Source organism: Trachurus trachurus (genome assembly GCF_905171665.1).
Source record: "Trachurus trachurus genome assembly, chromosome: 12".
Classification (NCBI taxonomy): domain Eukaryota; kingdom Metazoa; phylum Chordata; class Actinopteri; order Carangiformes; family Carangidae; genus Trachurus; species Trachurus trachurus.
Genome location: NC_139908.1, coordinates 17269558 through 17287981, shown reverse-complemented (window position 1 = coordinate 17287981; position 18424 = coordinate 17269558). Strand labels below are relative to the sequence as shown.

The window sequence follows — 18424 nt, the reverse complement described above, 5'->3', positions numbered from 1 at the left end:
TGCAGAAGTGCACTCATGCAATGTTAGAACTACTGTATTACAATTCAAGTGGCCTGAGCACTCATATGTGTTGGTTTAATGAAGGAATCTAATTTAGTTTCATCTTCTCCTGATGTCTTTTTTTCTATTATTTCTCTCAAATGTCCTTCTAATTCTTTGTCCCTGAAGGTCTCCCAACTACTTCGCCAAGTTAAAGAAAAGCTCTTTAGATTTTTTTGTTTTTTTGTTTTGCTACTTAAATGACAAATTTCTAAGTTTAGTCTCGTTGTCCTTGATTTAACATGCAGGCATGTTTTTATTTGGCTTTAGTTTTTTTTTTCCATTATGTTCTTATTCTTGCTGTTCTGTTTACAAATGTGTCATCACAGACTTTGCTTTGAGATGCTGGTAACTCACGACAATGTGGTTTATGTTTGTAGAGTGTGTCGTTGTCTGGCCCACAGTTGGTTTCTCATATACAACATAGGCATAAAGCTAAAGCAACTGATCAGTTTAATGGATCTGAGAAGGGCTTGTTAGATAGATATCACAGAAAGGCAGATGTGAGTAAGTGTTATTAATAACAAATAATGAATCTTTTAGATGAATGTCCTCAGACTTTCCTTTTGAATACATATCAACACTCGAAATGTTAAGAACATCAAACAAAAAGAAAAATCAATATTTGATGCTGAAAAAATGTTTTAAGTTGCCTGTCTAGACTTCAGATGAATCATCATTGACTCATTCCCATGAACAAGACTGTCGAGGTTTTATTCTGAAAGTGGTCATGCCCAACACAGTTGGTGTGTGTGTGTTTTTTTACCGCTATTGTGTACTTCCACTAACTTTGGCCTATGTAGCATGCGCACAGTCTTTCATCATCTATATTTCAGGATGTGAGACAGAGAACGAATCCACCTTCATCAGTTCCTCCATTTGTACGTCACCTTTAGAACAAAGTCCTGATTGCCTAAACACTACTCTTACCCTATCGTGCCTCGACACTTTTCCTTTGGTTTAGCACCTGTGGTAAATGTCAGTAAAAACTAAAAATAAGAAGAGGAAACGCTGATGATGGAGACGTGGTTAAGTCTCCTGTTGCCTTTGCTGAGGACAGCCACACACCTTTCATCTCTTAGAGACTAAGACAGGACCTTAACCTTAAGCATGGTCTTAGCTCGCATTGATACACGCCCGCCACCTTCGTCTGACTGTGATGCTGTAATCCAAACTGTGTTCATGTCAGTCTTAATGGGACAAAGGACAGAATTTCTTTGTCTTTGTTTTTAGCTCTTAAACCTTTCAGCTCATTTAATGCCTTTTATTTTTTATTTATTGATGCTTTGACCCAATTTAGTATGAGAAGGTCTACTGGATCTATTTATTTATGATATAATGTCATCGGAAAACTAATGTTAGAAAAATGGTCTTTATATGGGGTGCTTTTATTTTGGGAGAACTGAAACCTATGTTGGTCTGTTAATCGAACGTCATGTTAACGTCACAGCTGCTTGTGTCGGAATCACAACCACAAAAACATGTTTCAAAACCCTCAAACTCCTCGTCTAATGTAGTTCTTTGTGTTTTACAACAGACTGGCCACTGTGATTGTTTAGCTATCTGGTCTAGATAACTGAATAGCAGGCACAGGTTCTTGTCTATTTTAAAGGGTAGATTCAGTGAGTTGACATAACTCTGACTTCTCCTACTTTTTCCATAGAGTTGTATATTATGTATCATACTAGAGAGTACATAATTTGGTTTCCGTTTAATTTATTGTGGCGTCCACTGACGTATGATCGTCCAGGATTGATCAAGCCGGTACACCTCTAGTCTCTTTGAAAAGCCAAACTGTCAGTATGTGGTAGAGGAGTAAAAGAGTCTTATATTACTCTAAAAATCTGCATTGTTTTGGTCTGTTGATTGTCAGTGTAACTGCATGTACCCTCCATAATACAGTTCCCTCCATCCCCCTCTGTCAAATTGTAAAAGTAAATACATCAGAAAAGGTTTAATTTCTCTGTGCAATAGCCTGAAAGTATGGAACATATTGCTCTATGTGAAAAATGACTAATCTCTTGGATTTATTGTGACATGTCCTGATAATTATCAATACATTTCCATACTACAGTTAATAGTTTGCCCCTCTGCCTCCACTTTTCTGACATTAAATGGAAGTTAGTTTTGTTCTATTCAACACACAACATGAAGCTGAGGAAGAAACTTGTTGACCAACCACCTCTTTCCACCTTCTGCAAATTTTTTGACTCTTGTTCCTGTTCAATATTCAATGTTCTGCTTGTAGAACTGTAAAAAGGAATACTGTATTCTGAGGGAAACCATGTTTGGAAGGCATTTGCAGCCCATGTTTGTACACAAAAATGTTAAATAAAATCTCCTGTATCTACATAGACTGACTGTTTGATTTTCTTTTCAAAAACAATCAAATTACTTCTATTCACCTTTACCAAAAAAACAACAAAACCTCTCCCATGGCAGCAGGAACAAAAACAAAGAACAGTGACTCCTACTGGTTAATTATAGGTGTTGCAGGTTGAGCTCGTCACTAACTGTTGATCTTGACTCACTAACAATGTTTTTACAGCAATGTGTGGTTGAGGTTATTTTAACTGCTGAGTCAGGATCACCTTCTTTCCAACAGATACGCACTGTTGATGCTGTTCTTGTCTTAACACCAAAGAGGATGTTGTGTATTTGATAGATGTTGGAATAACCACACTACTCCACTTCCTTCTGTGAGGTGTTTTCAGTTTTTTTAGGGCCTTTACAAAGGGGTTCATCCAAACCTTTTGATTTTAACTCACTTTATTTCTCCAGCACCAGTTTGATCAAGAGCCCCAGCAGTACTAGAAAAGTCAGTAGCACCAGTGGCGTGCACAAACTTTTTGAAGGGCAGGGGCAAAAAGGAAAAAAAAAGGCACATATAGTGCGTCCTCGCCACTGAAGAGTGCACTTTAGCACGCGTTTTGGCTTCCAAGAGGACACTTTATAAAGCACACGTTTTTGGCTGCCATGAGGTTCACTTTAGCACACATTTTGGCTCCTAGAGATCACTTTAGCACACGTTTTGGCTCCTAGAGATCACTTTAGCACACATTTTGGCTCCTAGAGATCACTTTAGCACACATTTTGGCTCCTAGAGATCACTTTAGCACACGTTTTGGCTCCTAGAGGGCACTTTAGCATACGTTTTGGCCCCCATGAGGGCACTTTGCACGTGTTTTGGCTCCTAGAGGGCACTTTAGTACAGGTTTTGGCCCCCATGAGGGCACCTTAGCACGTGTTTTGGCTTCCAAGAGGGCACTTTAACGCGCGTTGTGCACGCCACTGAGTAGCTAGCACCTTGTCTTCCAGACTGACTGGTCTAGGACCTCTCTCAAGGCCATGTGGGAGGCCACGGAGGCTTGAGTATGCCGTGGTCGAACTTGGCAAGGAGTGATTTCAGATTGATTTACATTTCACCAGACGAATAAACAGGCAGCCACGTTTGTGAACAGAACATGTAAATAATCCAGCTCCACTCCTGATGGTGATACGTGATAGAGCACTAGGTGACGGTCAACAGAGCTGTTCCTATTACGTGTTTTTGCCTGGATGCCTACAATACTATTCTGACATTGTTGATTTACATTATTCATGCAGATGTTATCTATGCTGTTTCTTGACTTAAGGCCAACAGCTTCCTCTGATTTAAAGGCAGGTCCTCAACTTCAACCTTTTTGCTTCATATTTTTTTGTTACAGTACCCTCCATGTTAGAAAACACCCAGGGACAGGTGTTTGATTGTGTGTTTTCACGTGTTGTTATTGGAGGTCACTGTCTTGTGCCAATGAAAGGGTTTGCCGCGTTTTTGTTGTGTGGTGTCCATCCATGTAGATCCATGGTGGTGTGTCACATTGCCATGTGTGAGTTCGGGCCGGGGCAGTCACCATGTAAAAGAGATGTGAATAACAGAAGAGATGGTGTTGGTTTTTCCCTCCTAAAAGGGAAGAAAGAAAGCAGAAAGGTCAACACAGGTGAAACATTTTCTGGATTTCCGAAAACATAATTAGACAATGTTATCTAAATTGGATGAATCATGAGTTTGACTGATAATGTCGTGCTGACGTCCTCCACAGCTTCACTCTCGTCACAGGGTAAACTTGCTGGTTCTTCATAAGAAGCATGAGTGTTAGTAATACTTCTCTATAGTCTTGTTAATCATGTGTGCACTTGTCAAAATTGTGTAAACCAGTGTGACAGACTTGAGCACTGCAGTGACCTCAGTGTTTCCGAAGCATATGAGAAAGGCAAAAAAGGGGAAAGAAAAATGCAAAAGATAAATAAACATGTTAATATTTGAGAGATAGGCTTACAGTATCTGTGACCTTGATCAGATTTATTTGTCTCACTTTCACTTTGATACAGGATTCAAACTGAAATAGGCCAAGCTGATGTCCCACCTTATGAACCACAATGAGGTGGCTCAGAAACTGCAACACTATGACACATTTCCACAACAGAAATAAACATGCATTTACTTGCAACCCCATAGGTACACAGGTTGAACAAGCAACCCATAAGGACATGGCGGAAGTGAATACAGACTGTGACTTTTTATGATGCATGATGTGAGACTCTGAGTGTGTCGATCTGATTTATTTACTAATCAAGCTTTATTTCATTTGTATTGTCGTATGGTTTCTTTCTGCCACCAACCCCCCCACGTGCTGCCATCGTTTATTCCATCCTTCTATACGTCACTGTTTACGAGAAGCCCCCCCACCCACAACCCGCCCCCGTCTCTCATCACACTCCGACCACATGCACGTATGCACACACACACAAACACTGAGGCGGCGTGTCGGTGTCCGCGCGTTTTCCTGTTGCAGCGCGCTGGTGCTGGTGCTGGTGCTGGTGCGCACCTTCAAACTTCTTCAAACGAGAACCGGCGCCGTCAGAGACAATTTAACATGTTTTTCTTACTGATTCACTTCGTCTCTCCACACTCAGGTCTTTAAACCGCAGAAACCTGTTGCGTTTGTCTTTTATTTTCTAATGGGCGCAGGCAGCCCAACACACTTCATCCTCTGAACGCGCTGATTGGGAGGAAACAAAGAATTCTTTTCATTCAAGGTAAGAAAAGACATGCTGTCTCTTATGTTTTATGAATATGTTAGTTAATCTTAGGACCTTTGTCTTATACATGAGTTTGAGTTGCAACAGATGTTTTTTTTTCATCATCTATGACATTAACCAAAAGCCGCTCAAACTGTAAGATACCAGATATCTGGTTGGGGGGGGGAATAAAAAGGTAAATAACAGGAGTGATATTTCTGTAAGTGTGTGGGCTGGTAAATAAAAGACACTCACTGGGGATCCGCCTTTTTCCCATTACTAGACAGCTTTTACCTCAAACACACAACAAGCCCTGTGGTGAGTGTTCATTATGGACTGATTATTGCTTTGTTCAGATAATGTTTCTGTCTCTGTTTGTCTTCTAACCTGCTCCTGCCATCAAGAGTGAAACATAATAGTCATAGTCTTAATAGTCATACACTAGCCTCCTTCCTTTCGTTTCCCTTCGACTTTGATGGAGCTGAGCTGGTGCATTGATTGACAGGTCAGTGACAGATCCTCACCAGCAGGATATGCATTTGCTTATCACTTCCTCCAACACCCAAGGGAACTTTTTTTTCATAATATTGGGCAGCAGTGTTTTTTCTTTCTGTTTTGTTTCCAAAGTAGCCAAGTGCAAGAGTTCAAAAAATAGTTTCACCATGTGACAGCTTATGTTTTAGGCTACTCTGTAAACTTCAGCACAGTGAGTCCAATTTTGTCTTTTAAATTTGAGCTTTGAAGAGCTTTTTTCCAGGTTCTGAAACTTCTGCAGCATCTTAAGAAACTCAAAGGCTGGACAAGAAACTGTTTTCTGTTGCTGTAGCTTTCCAAACCTGCTGGATAAACCCTGGTTTTTAAATTCCTTTGGGCTGTGAGAAGGTTTCAGCAGCAGAACAATAGATGAAAAGCAGGACTTTGGTCCGATGTGCTGCCAATCACCACTGTGGTAAGGCCACACGGTTCTAAAATGAATGGCAACTTGTAAAAGGGGGAAATATTATTTTTCCTGTTTGCTGTATGTTTTCAACACAGTTATCGTTAGTGTGTCCTACATTTCCATGTAAGGACACTAAAGTGCAGCGCGGGTGGAGTCAGCATATTTTGGCTTGGGTAGGCTATTTTGATAAAGTAGGCAGCCACAGTCAAGGGTGTTAAGAGGGGATTCAAAAGAAATTACCTTTGTACCTTTAAATCAATTTAAAATGAAAATAATGTACATTTTAGCAGAACAGTCAAGGCAAATGTGAGTTTCCATCCCTAATATTTTCCAGCTTGGTACTGTTACTCAATAGAACTTGATTTAAACACATTTTACCAAATATATTAGGCTATCATGGAAACTTTAATAATATGAAACTTCATTGATTTGAACTAATATTAACATTCATGCTAATATGAGTTCAAATCAATGTAGTTTTATATTGATATGTTAGCTGGTGTTCAGAGATGGAGCTGCAAGGAAAAGGTGAGGGCTTCATAAACGCCAGACCTTGGACAATAGATTTGAAGAGTGAAACTGTTGGTTCTACAATGTAATTTTATATTAAGAATTTGATCATTACTACATTAATCCACCTTAACATGTCAGAGAGATGTTGCGCAAAAACATGGACATTGATGGGGAGGAGTGTGACTGAATGAGGATTGGAAATTCCTCCTCTCTGAGTTACGTTATATGTATGGCACCAAAAATAGGTCAGACCAGACAGACTCCAAGCTTTGTTCCTGCATTGACCAAATTTCCCCATAGTTGATTTGTTTGACTTACATTCAATCTTGTTGAATCTTATCTTGTCCAGTCTCACTGACAGGAACTATTTACCGGTAGGCTACACGTCTTTTTTTTTTCTTACTGAGGTCAATACACTTCACCTTCAGCACATATCTGCTCTGTGGGTTTAGTCTCTTCATTCACTGGATGAAATGTGCATATGGGAGCTCAATTAGATGTAACAGGCTGATATAAGCTGCAATTCTGAAGCCAAAATACCAACATTTAACAGTAAAAAAACCAAAAAAAAACTTAGTAATGATAATGACAAAAAGTCAGTTTTATATGAAAAACATTTTTTGATCTGAATCCCTTAAAGGAATAGCTAAAAATTTGGGTAAACAAAAGAGGTAAGCATTTTAGCATTTTAGCATTTAGCGACAAGCACAGCTCACTGTTTGGGTTTGGATTGGTTAAAAAAAACATGAGTGAACATTTTGGACAGACCTTCAGTTTGCCTATATGTAAAACAATGCTTAGCTAAAATAAGATACGCTAAGCCACTCTCGGCTCCAGAGTTAACACACAGATGTTAGAGTGGCGGCATCAACACGTTCATCTGCTAATAAGCAAATAAGTGTGGGTCACTATGAACAAGGCTAAATCAGTCTGTTCAAATTGTAGTAATAAAACAAGGCTAAGCTAACGTCTGTGCTGTAGTTTAAAGATAATTGCAGTTATTTCTAACTACAGCATCAATGCAGCCAGTTATTATTAACCGGTGTGATCTGGACACCAATCTGTCTGTCATCCTTGAACTGTTGTCCCCTGCTGAACTGAGTAACTTGACCTACATTTCATTCAAGAGCCTTCTTTGTGAAGGTTGTAGCTACTCTTTGTAATAATATACCCTAATCTCCTTACAATGTTGAAGCACTTAACAAAATACCCTGAGAAAACGACTGAAGAGGTAGTTCAACAAAGTGTTCACTGCAATTGTACAATGGCTGTCGAACTCATAGATGGCTTACTTTGGGTCATTATCAGTGATTCTTTCGAGGAAAGCTTGTCAGTGGCGGGAATGATTAGTATGTGGAAGGGTTTCGGGAAACTTTTCCTGAAATAAAAGGTGCATTGTCAGACTGTCTGCTTTGGCCCTGTGTGGAAAAAAAACTGCCCCCCCCCCCCCCCCTCTCTTGTCCTACAGAGATAGATGGCTTTTCTGACCTGTGTGCGGTAACCTGCAATCTGTTTGTATACCACTGAGATTGTACTCTCCCCCCCACCCCCACCCACCCTTCTCTCTCTCTCTCTCTCTCTCTCTCTCTCTCTAGACCACTCCTCTTAATTTGGTAGCCATTGGGCAAAACTCCCGGGCGCTCCCTCCTCGATCTTCTGCTGCCATCTGTGACAAAGTTTACAGAGCTGAACAAAGAGGACACGAAGAGGAGGAGTGGCAAACTGGCACGGGAGAACAATGAAGCGAAGTCAAGTGTGATGTTTGTGGTGGTAACTTCCTGCCTCAGTCACAACCCCCCCACCCCCCACCCCGCCCCCTACAACCACTCCGCCCTTAATTCGTACCATGCAGTTTTGGTAAGCAGGTATTTTGTCTGAAAACACGTTGAGCTGCTGGGTTTGTGGGATGAGAGTGCAAAAAAAGCAAAGAAGAGGAAAAAATAACCATGCTGAAGAATGACCAGCTGGTCTACATTGGCCTGGAGCTGGTGATCGCCTGCCTGGCTGTGGCTGGGAACGTCTTGGTCTGCTGGGCTGTTTACCTCAACTCCAACCTGCAGAGCATCACCAACTTCTTCGTGGTGTCACTGGCAGTGGCTGATATTGCTGTGGGGCTGCTGGCCATTCCCTTCGCCATCACTATTAGGTATCATCCCAAAATGTCTTTTTTTTTTATATATATACCGCTCAAAATCAGTGTCATCCTGGAGTTGAGTGTATTCTTCAATCGCACTAAGACTCTTGGGGTAGTGATTTAACAAATATTAACGGTGTCTTTTTCTGAATCTTCTCTCAAACTGACACCAGCACCGGTTTTTGTGCCGACTTCCACGGCTGCCTGTTCATCGCCTGCTTCGTCCTTGTGCTCACCCAGAGCTCCATATTCAGCCTGCTGGCAATCGCCGTGGACCGCTACATCGCCATCAAGAAACCGCTCAGGTGAGTCCTTCACTAGATGGAAATTATGTCTTATTCAGATAATTTTTCTCTTACTGTTGAATAGAAACAGTTACCTTTTTTACACAGTCCACTTTTCACACATCATAGATAAACCATTAGGGGTGAGAGGCGTCGTGCAGCAAAACACAATGAATTACAGAGGGATTTATTCAATTAGGGCTAATGTGGCCGGCTGTGGGTTGACAGAGATGTATGTCTCCGCAGGCTTTATTAGGTTACTCTTTGTGTGCTGCTGGACAGATGAAACCTGCTGAAGGCTTTGATCATTACCATCTGCTTCCATCAACACCACTCAAATGCCATTTCTTTCAAATGGCTTGCTCATTTTGCAGCTTGCAGCAAAGTTCCTTATTCATTCTTTCTGCAATAGGTATTTTGACACACTGTTGCCTCACACTTGTATGTATGCGAGGTGTAAGCAAGCCCTCTCTTGTGTAGTCACAGCTGCATTCCTTCCTCCTGTCATGAGGGGATATTTCACAGAGTAAGCCACAGCAGGTGACACATTTGCATAAGCAGTTGCATAACGGCTTCTGCGTCTGTTTGTGAGCTCACACTGGGGCCACAACCCTGGCACCGAAGACCGAAGTGCTAATAATTCATCTGAATTTTAGGGAGCTTTATATAGCCTACTGGCTGCCCGTGAAAGTTATCAGTCATGTGGCATATTGGCTACAACACAAGGGGACAATTTTAAGTCAGTGTAGTTGAGCTGATGTCAGAGAAAACTGTTATTATCCTACAGAGGTGGAGTTTTGTAGTCTTGAAATACCTTCAAAATTAAAAATATAAAAAATAAAAAGTCTTAGGGGTTAGAAATCAGAGAGAAGTGTATTAATTCATTAATATTGAATGAGGTTAGGTTTATTTAACCTAACCTCATACTCAATACACACGTATGTGAAAGTCTCAGTTGAGGTACAAGCCATAAAAACAGGAAAATAATGTGTTTCACTGAGTTGCTCGGAAGCTTTCTAATGGCCCAACCTTGTTCAGAGTGAGTGGGAGGTCTGCTGGTAAATTAAAATAAAGGAAGGAAATGTAGATTCATGTACATTCACACAAATATTTGTAGTCATGCTAACCATTTCACAAGATGTGTCCACTTCTCCACCATCTAACATTTTTTTGTCACTATGAGGCCTCACAGTTTTCACTATTCAAAAGCCAGTAACCCAACAACTCAAACCTCTCTCTGCTTTATTAAATTAATGCAGTCAAGCTTGAATGCACAACCATTTTCTCCTCATTTACATCACCAAACATTGACTTTGCCTCTGACAGATATAATCACAATGCGATCAGATAAAGCAGCTGGCCCTCATGGATCATTTTGTTCTGCTCAACCTTCCAGGTACAGCAGCCTGGTGACAGGGCACAGGGCGAAGGGCATCATCGCTTTGTGCTGGATCCTCTCAGTAGGCATCGGCCTCACTCCGATGCTGGGCTGGAATACAGGTAGGAGAAAATGTGGGCAAACGTCAGCAAACGTGAACCCTAAACTGTAGAAAAACATACCTGCTGCCCCTTTTACATCGTCCTTAGGTTTCTGAGAAGATCTCTTTGATACCTTCCATTTGTTTCAACCTCGGCTTTATAAAGCCAGGAAATGGGAAATTAAATAAATGGATGAGTAACCAATAGATAAATAGATAGAAAACTTTACTCAACCACAAAGGGAAATTCATCATAGTGAAGCATTGATCAAAAATAATCACATCTCCTAAGAGACCCTTTTTAAACCTCAACATCCTTTTACGAGAACAACCATTTTCAAAATGGAGAGTCGTATAGCATGAGGGGGAAATATGCACTTGGGGAAAAAAACGGAAATGGATTGGTGTTGTAATTATAGAGAAAAGTGCTCTGATTCATGTCAATATTGACAATTAGAGGAAATGCATGCATTTTCACATCGGCCTCAATTCAGTGAAGTGGTTCTTACCGCTTAGATGATTTCAGAGAGGAAAACTGAGGCCAACTGTTAGATAGAGAGTCTGAAACCCAACCCCTGCACATTAACCTGCCGTATATGATATAATTAAAAAAGATCTCTGCCTCTGTTGCACAGGATGGAACACCACAGGTGCGGCCAACAGCAGCAGCAGCAGCAGCAGATGTCCTGAAGGCATGACCGAGTGCCTGTTTGAAGGAGTGGTTACCCTGGACTACATGGTCTATTTCAATTTCTTCGGCTTTGTGCTGGTGCCTCTCATGGTCATGCTGGTCATCTATGCTCACATCTTCATGGCCGCGCGGCACCAGCTCCGACTGATGAGCCTCAAGGTCGCGCACACGCCTGCTCCTGGAGTGGTAACCTCTCCTTCCAGCTCGTCTCGTTCAACCCTGCAGAGGGAGGTGCACGCCGCCAAGTCGCTGGCCATCATCGTAGGTTTGTTTGCTCTGTGCTGGCTCCCGCTGCACATCATCAACTGTTTCAACCACCTGTGTGAGGACTGTAACCGCCCTCATATTTGGGTGATGAACATCGCCATCATCCTCTCCCACGCTAACTCTGTTGTGAATCCCTTCATCTACGCTTACCGCATCCGGGAGTTCAGGCTGACCTTCCGGAGGATTCTGTACCAGCACATCCTGGGCCAGAGGGATGTTTGCGGGTTTGGGCTTGGAAGTGGTGTTGGCAGAGGTGTTGGGAGCAGCAGCATCAGGCGGACCTCTTCGTCTTCCCCTAGAGAGCGCTCGTCATGTGAGACAGTGGTAAATAGTTACATCCTGGACCACAGTCCGAACCGAACTCCACCCAACGCTGCTCATGAGGCCTCTTGCAACTGGACAACAAAGTTAGACTCTGCACCAAGCAGCCTCATACCCAACGGACACCAAATACAGGGTGGCACCCATTTGGCAACACAGCAGCAGCCGTGCATCATGGGATTTTCTGCGCAGGATGGAAGCGACTCTGTCTCATATATGGAGAGAACGACAGAGGTTTCCGAGCTGAAAGACAGTAGGAGCTGCATCGCTTTTGTAAATGTTCACGCTCTCTCTTTGAAAGAGAGTGAGTGTGTCTGCAGTCCAGAGCTCACACAAGTCTCATGATATTAATATTTAAGTATTTAAATTATATTTCTGTTGCCATATAACATGTAATAGTCAGCACATATGAAAACAATGAAGAAGGACTAATGAATCCTCAACAAATCTACAGCAGCAGTTAATCAGTTTTTCTGAAGTCACATGAACTGATCACTAGGCAATAGTTTGCTCCGCTTCGCTATTTTATTCTTCTCAACAATCTCTGGGATAGATCGGATCTATACGTAAACAAACATGTCTTGATGCTTAAATTCTTTCAAATGAATTTAAACTTTTTTGTTGTATGTCTCTAAGATAATGCGCATCTTAGTTTACAAAATATAACACTTTCTCTCAACTCTTCTGTATATTTCAAAAGGCTGTAAATCTTTAAACTCTTTAACTGCATTTATTTGATAACGTGCCTCGTGTCACCTTTTGTAATGGCCATCTGTTGTTGTTTTTACCTGATGGAGAATTAAATACATCTAAAATATGTAGTACATCACTCTTTAATCAACTATGGTCACTTTTTCCAGCCAAACTGAATGGCATTCAGTCAATGCTCAGCTGTTACTGAACAGCTTCACTGCACACCTTCGTACTGCTTTAGATGAGGCGCATACAGACCGAAACATGTCTAAGAGCTGTGACTAATGGTCTGAGTGACCCATAAAACGGCCCACTGTGACAACTTGGGGGGAAAACAATGACGTTTGCAAGTGTAAGTCATCCACTATCTCTTGTGTATAAACCTGTTAAAAAGTAATTTCTCAAACTGCTGGATAGCTACATAGCACATGATGTTGCTACTTTGATAACTGCTGGGCAACCTGTGTCTGTTGCTCCTCCAACATCTATGAGACATATGACTCAACGGCACTGATGTATACAGGCCAGTTACCAAAACAAAGAGCTTGTTTGATCTATTCAAATATCAGTCCATATACCTGTACTTCCAGAGTCAGGTGTGTGCACACGCGCACGCACACACACATACACACACACACACACATTACATACACGAGACTACAGACTACTCTGCAAGAGGTGTTTACAGAGGAGCCTGGCTGCTGACGCCAGTCAATGAGCCTAATGCAATGGAAATCAGATGAAGGTTCATTTGATGATGTCTTTTATTATGCCATTATGCTTTTTCTTTCCTCATTAAAAAGCCCTTCCACCGTGGGAAAGACCTGCATTAAGCAACGTTTATGTGCTTTAAAGCAATCCCAGAGACATGTCTCCAGGAAAGCACATACATGGGTATTTTTCCAGAACATGCCGAGTATATTTATTTCACAAATCCTACACATATCAATTGTTTATCAGACTTTGAAACCATGTACAAGGGCATTTGAATGAGATACGCAGGAGAGGGGTTCGTAAAACTATGTGGTTGTGGAAGTAATTTAAGTAATTTATAGACACTTACAGTAGGATTAGCCTAAATAAATAAATGTTGTGCATACACTGCAGCGCCATCATTAGTCTTGCAGTCTCCAACAGCGTCCATGATGGCCCCAAGTCCAGACTAGGGGAATACAATCCAACAGACATCTTTATGATATGCCATTTAAGTCATAAATCCCCATGTATGTAATGTGGGAAGAATGGCATTAGCGTTGAAGGTTGCAGACTTAATTTTGCATGTTATGAAGTTTGTGTTAAGCCGCACATTTTCCATCTTGCAGCTTCCTCTTGTAACCTGATCATTCGTTTTACAGATATCATCAAAGGAGAGGCAGACAAGGACTCTTGTTTTTTCTATACATGGGCCAATCATATATTAATAGAACTACTTATAATATATATAGAATTACTTATAATATTCTAGACTGTAAAAAGAATGGACTGGGGCCAATGGAGCTTTAAAAAAATACAAGTCCCACAATGCAACGGCAAAACAACGCCACAGGAAGCACTTCATTGAACCCTTGATGCATTGTGGGTAGGCGGAAAAAGGCTCAAAAACGGGACGCGAAAGCGACGAGCGCACGTTGCACAGTCTGTCGAAAATACAACAACAAAGAAAGATTCTTGTGAAGACAGAGTCGAGGTAAACGTCTTAACTTGTTGACTAAAACAGTATTATCGCTCAGTTTATCCAGCAGTGGTGTTTGTCTTTGTGGTTCATTTGCGCTCATTCATACGTTTAAGTTAGCAAACATGGCTCCCTCTGTTTGCCCGGTTCAAAGTTTCTACTTCAGCAAAGAATAAGATGTTAATGGGAAAAATAGGATTTAAATCGCGTTAGGGTTTGGTTGGTGTACTATACCAGTAATTATCTCAACGTTATGTGTAGTGGTTTTCCGCTTTAGTATCGCCGCGTTGTTGTAAATTAGCCTAGCCGGCTAGTGTGGCTAATTTAGCTAGCGGTTTAGCTCATCTGCAATGAAGCTGGGTCTACTTTATTAAACTTACAGTTTACTACTACTACTACTACTACTACTACACTGCTGCCTACAGGATGGTGAATCAGTCCATTGTTAAGTTTTTAACAGTGTTCAGTGTCCGGCAAGGAGACGGTAGCATCTTGAAAGCTGAAAAAGAGGGCTAATGCAATCAATGGGCGCACATAACACAAGCCTTTTTGACACATCAATGGTCGATGTTTAAAATGTATATCCGCTCCCAATGTTTCAGATATGGTGAACAAAAACCTTGTTATAATTTTGTTAAAGACCTAAATGTTTTTTGTGTTGTGTTTCAGGAAGACTGTTGAAAAATGTCTATTGGCGTACCAATCAAGGTCCTGCATGAAGCAGAGGGACACATCGTGACCTGTGAGACCAACACAGGGGAGGTGTACAGGGGCAAGCTGATTGAGGCCGAGGACAACATGAACTGCCAGGTTTGTCCTCAATGATAAAATATGAATAATTATGGAATCCCACTCAGCCTGATTTAGAAGTGCATGCTACCCCCGTGTAACATTCGTGGGGCCAATACTGTTGTGTTTTGACCAGATGTACTTGAGGTGGACCTTTATATACATACATTTCACTTAAATTTTGTAATAAAATTATTTATGCATTGCTTAGAAATATTAGCCCTGTCTTCATCAGCTACTTTCCTCACCTGATCCATTTCCAAGATAAGCCCGTTTGAGGATAAGATAATTAAATGAGATTTTATGACTAAAAGAGACATTAGAAAGTGTTTCTGGACCTTCTTAGTAGAAAACGCATGTCTTATTGGCTGCTGCAGCAGTCAGCTTTGATTCTCATGTACCATAGTCCTAAATCTAGACCGTGGCCGGGTAGAAATTAAATCAGAGGAGAATTAGTATAGAAAGACTAAAGACTTGATGTTTAACTTTATTATAACACAAAAAAAGACTCTGTCAACTGCGTGATTGAACTTGTCATGTGGCTAGAATCACATCATCTTCTATCATTACAGATGTCCAATATCACAGTGACTTATCGTGACGGCCGAGTGGCACAGCTGGAGCAAGTCTACATCCGTGGCAGCAAGATCCGCTTCCTGATCTTACCTGACATGTTAAAGAACGCCCCTATGTTAAAGAGTATGAAGAACAAGAACCAAGGCTCTGGTGCAGGAAGGGGCAAAGCAGCTATTCTCAAAGCACAAGGTGAGTGGGATGATCACTTCAGACAAGTGTCTCTCTTTTTTTAAAGGGTTATCTGTGTTTGTTACCCTCATCAATTTCTGTGGCAGTTTCATTTCTGCAGTTTACACATTTAACAGTTTACTCAGTCTTTTTTGGTAGTTTTTGTGCATCAGATGAAAAATTAGCAGGAGAGAAATTCTGTGTGCAAATGATGCTGAATTGCTGATTTTTCCAGTCAATCCATTAACATTTTGTCCATAAAAAGTCCACATTAGACTTTTTCTGGGGAACCGAAGCTGTGTTCATTGTATCTGCATTTTGACATAACATTGAGTTACCCACCTGCAGAGGAGACAGGTTCCTGCTTAAGATATACAACATGGTATAAACTACAACACTGGATTAAGGTGGCGATGACATCCTAATTTGTCTATCCAGTGCAGATACAATAATGCTGACATTGATTTATTGTGATTAAGTGGACTACAGTAACCTTGCATTTAACATTACGCTGTCCCAACTTTGGGGCTGCGTCCAAGAGCTTTTGATTCAATTCCACTTCATAGTTTTTGGGCTATAATATTGTATTGAACTCTATTGAGATAAACTCAATAATTTGTCCCTTGAGGCACAAAGCTACAAAATCCAACTGGTCAACATCTTTGACAAAAACCTGTAGATTTGCAAAGGTGGACACATGGATGTTGCACTGTATTGAAATGTGTGTTTTGTATTATTGTATTTTCATTTACTTTGTAAATGTGTGGCAGTTGTCTAAACACCCTGTCTATTATTTGAACCAAACTGATTTGTATCATTTCTTTTCTTGTTTGCTTGTCAACAGTGGCAGCAAGAGGCAGAGGCCGTGGTGGAATGGGAAGAGGTAACATCTTCCAGAAGAGGCGATAACTGCTGCAGCTGTGTGAAGATTTTTACTTTGTATAGTCTTTTTTTTTTTGGTCTTTTTTTTTTTTTTTAAACTTCTGTCTTTGGATTGAGTATCTTGGATGTTTGCAACCCCGAGTTTTTCAGGTTATTGCTTTGATTTTCATTTTTTATGAAAATAAACATATTTCAATTTGATTTTTTTCCTATGTCCTGCTTGATTTAATGTTCTAAAGATAATATTCTTGCATGGTTTTCCTGGGTTTTTTTTTTTTTTTTGAGACCAAGGTGGCAAAGGCCTGTACAGCAGGGAGGGGGGGGCATCTTGATAGCTGAAATATTACAGTTAAATATTGCTCCCCTCCCATTAAACATGAAGGGAGTAAGTATTTGACATTTTCAGCTATTGGGGATTAAATGTAATACAAGGCACCAGAATATATCAGGAAGTGGTTCCTTGAATCATACCCACAGTTTTCAACTAGTTTTTCACCCCCTGATCTTGCTCTGCTTCTCTCCCCCTCCCGTTGGCTGGCAGAGAGCCCGCTGGTCTCCTGGACCACACTGTTAGTTTTCTCAGTGGCGTATTGTTTAACTTTAATAGCAGGAATAAATACCAGGATTCTTTTTAAAACAGAAAATAAAAATCTGTTTTCTCTTCCTGTACAGTACCACATTATATTCGAATTAAGCTGTATTTGTCTTTTTAAGTAAAATGATAACTATTTTAAAATGAATTAATTGAATAACACACATTAAAGCAGGATTGAACTCAAAATACTGATTTTACAATGTAATTGTGAGTCTGTGCACATCAAGTCGTTGGTACCATTAAAAGCAATACAAAAAACCGAGACAAGTGATTCCTTAAATCTTTACCATAGTTTTTTAAGTAGCCTTTATATTACAACAGAATTCCTGAAATTCAGTACCGCTTTTCGTTTTGGTTTGCCACCCCAAAATTTTTAATGGCCCATCTGGCCACCCCTATGAAAAATATCTGGAGGTGCCACTGAAGCCTCCAGCATTCACACTTGATATAAAACAGAAGAACAGAGGCAGAATAAGTGCATACTGTATGCTGTGTTATATTGCAGGTGCGCATGATACCACTGTTTTATGTACTATTGATTATTTATATGAATATGATAGGCTACTATTTTGTAATTATTTACTATTTAAACCAGAGGTCTTCAATAGAGGGTCTGTGACCCCGAGGGTGTCAGCGGAGGTGCTGCAGTAGACTATGTTTTATATCTTTTAGTTTCCACATTCATGTTTTAAATAAAACGTCAGTTTGAATAACTGGTCTGAATGATTATCATGCAATTGACAGACATTGTTGATATTGGCGTTGGTATCAGTTAACAAGGTCTGTTTATAAATGGGAGAGGGACGGCCCCCTACTCACTGTGGCTTTCACATTTAAAATCAAACATGGATATATGAAACTATTTGAATAGCTTTGTAGGCTATTTAATGCACGTGCACAATAATAACAAGGTATGTTTATACATGACACTGGGCCCAGTTGAATATAATACATTTTCAACACTAGTTGTGAGTCCCTGCTCCATCTCTCCATCAGTTTGGGGGTCCTTGGCCTGAAAAACCCCAGATTGAAAGACCCCTGATTGACTGTGAAGTTGAGGGTGCAGCTCTCCAACGGAGCACTAGGGGGAGCCAGCCGGCTACAAAGTGCGTGTAGCAGAAATTCCCCCCAGAAGAGGTCTGAAGTGTTTTACAAAAGGGTCTTGAGTCAAACCAAAAGGAAGCACATACATACATACCTCCTCCTCCTCCGTGGGTGTAGGATTTTCCTGTGTACGTAAGATATATGATGAAACTATTACGTTAGCACAGCGAACCGTCTCGCAAACACTTCCTCCAATGTGAAGCACGGGACCTGTGCT

At 40.8% G+C, this 18424-nt stretch overlaps 2 protein-coding genes across 2 annotated transcripts; both read left to right on the top strand.

Annotated features, from left to right (window-relative positions):
* Positions 1-8499: 8499 nt before the first annotated feature.
* On the top strand, positions 8500-14774 carry adora2ab (adenosine A2a receptor b; the record flags this gene model as incomplete). Its single annotated transcript, XM_083984038.1, has 5 exons — positions 8500-8699; positions 8861-8992; positions 10368-10471; positions 11085-12001; positions 14763-14774. 5 exons carry the CDS (start codon positions 8500-8502, stop codon positions 14772-14774), a joined length of 1365 nt encoding a protein of 454 aa, XP_083840164.1.
* snrpd3l (small nuclear ribonucleoprotein D3 polypeptide, like) lies at positions 13990-16760 on the top strand. The gene is made up of 4 exons (XM_083982884.1): positions 13990-14108; positions 14763-14903; positions 15455-15647; positions 16471-16760. Exons 2-4 carry the CDS (start codon positions 14778-14780, stop codon positions 16533-16535), a joined length of 384 nt encoding a protein of 127 aa, XP_083839010.1. The 5' UTR covers positions 13990-14108; positions 14763-14777; the 3' UTR covers positions 16536-16760.
* Positions 16761-18424: the final 1664 nt, after the last annotated feature.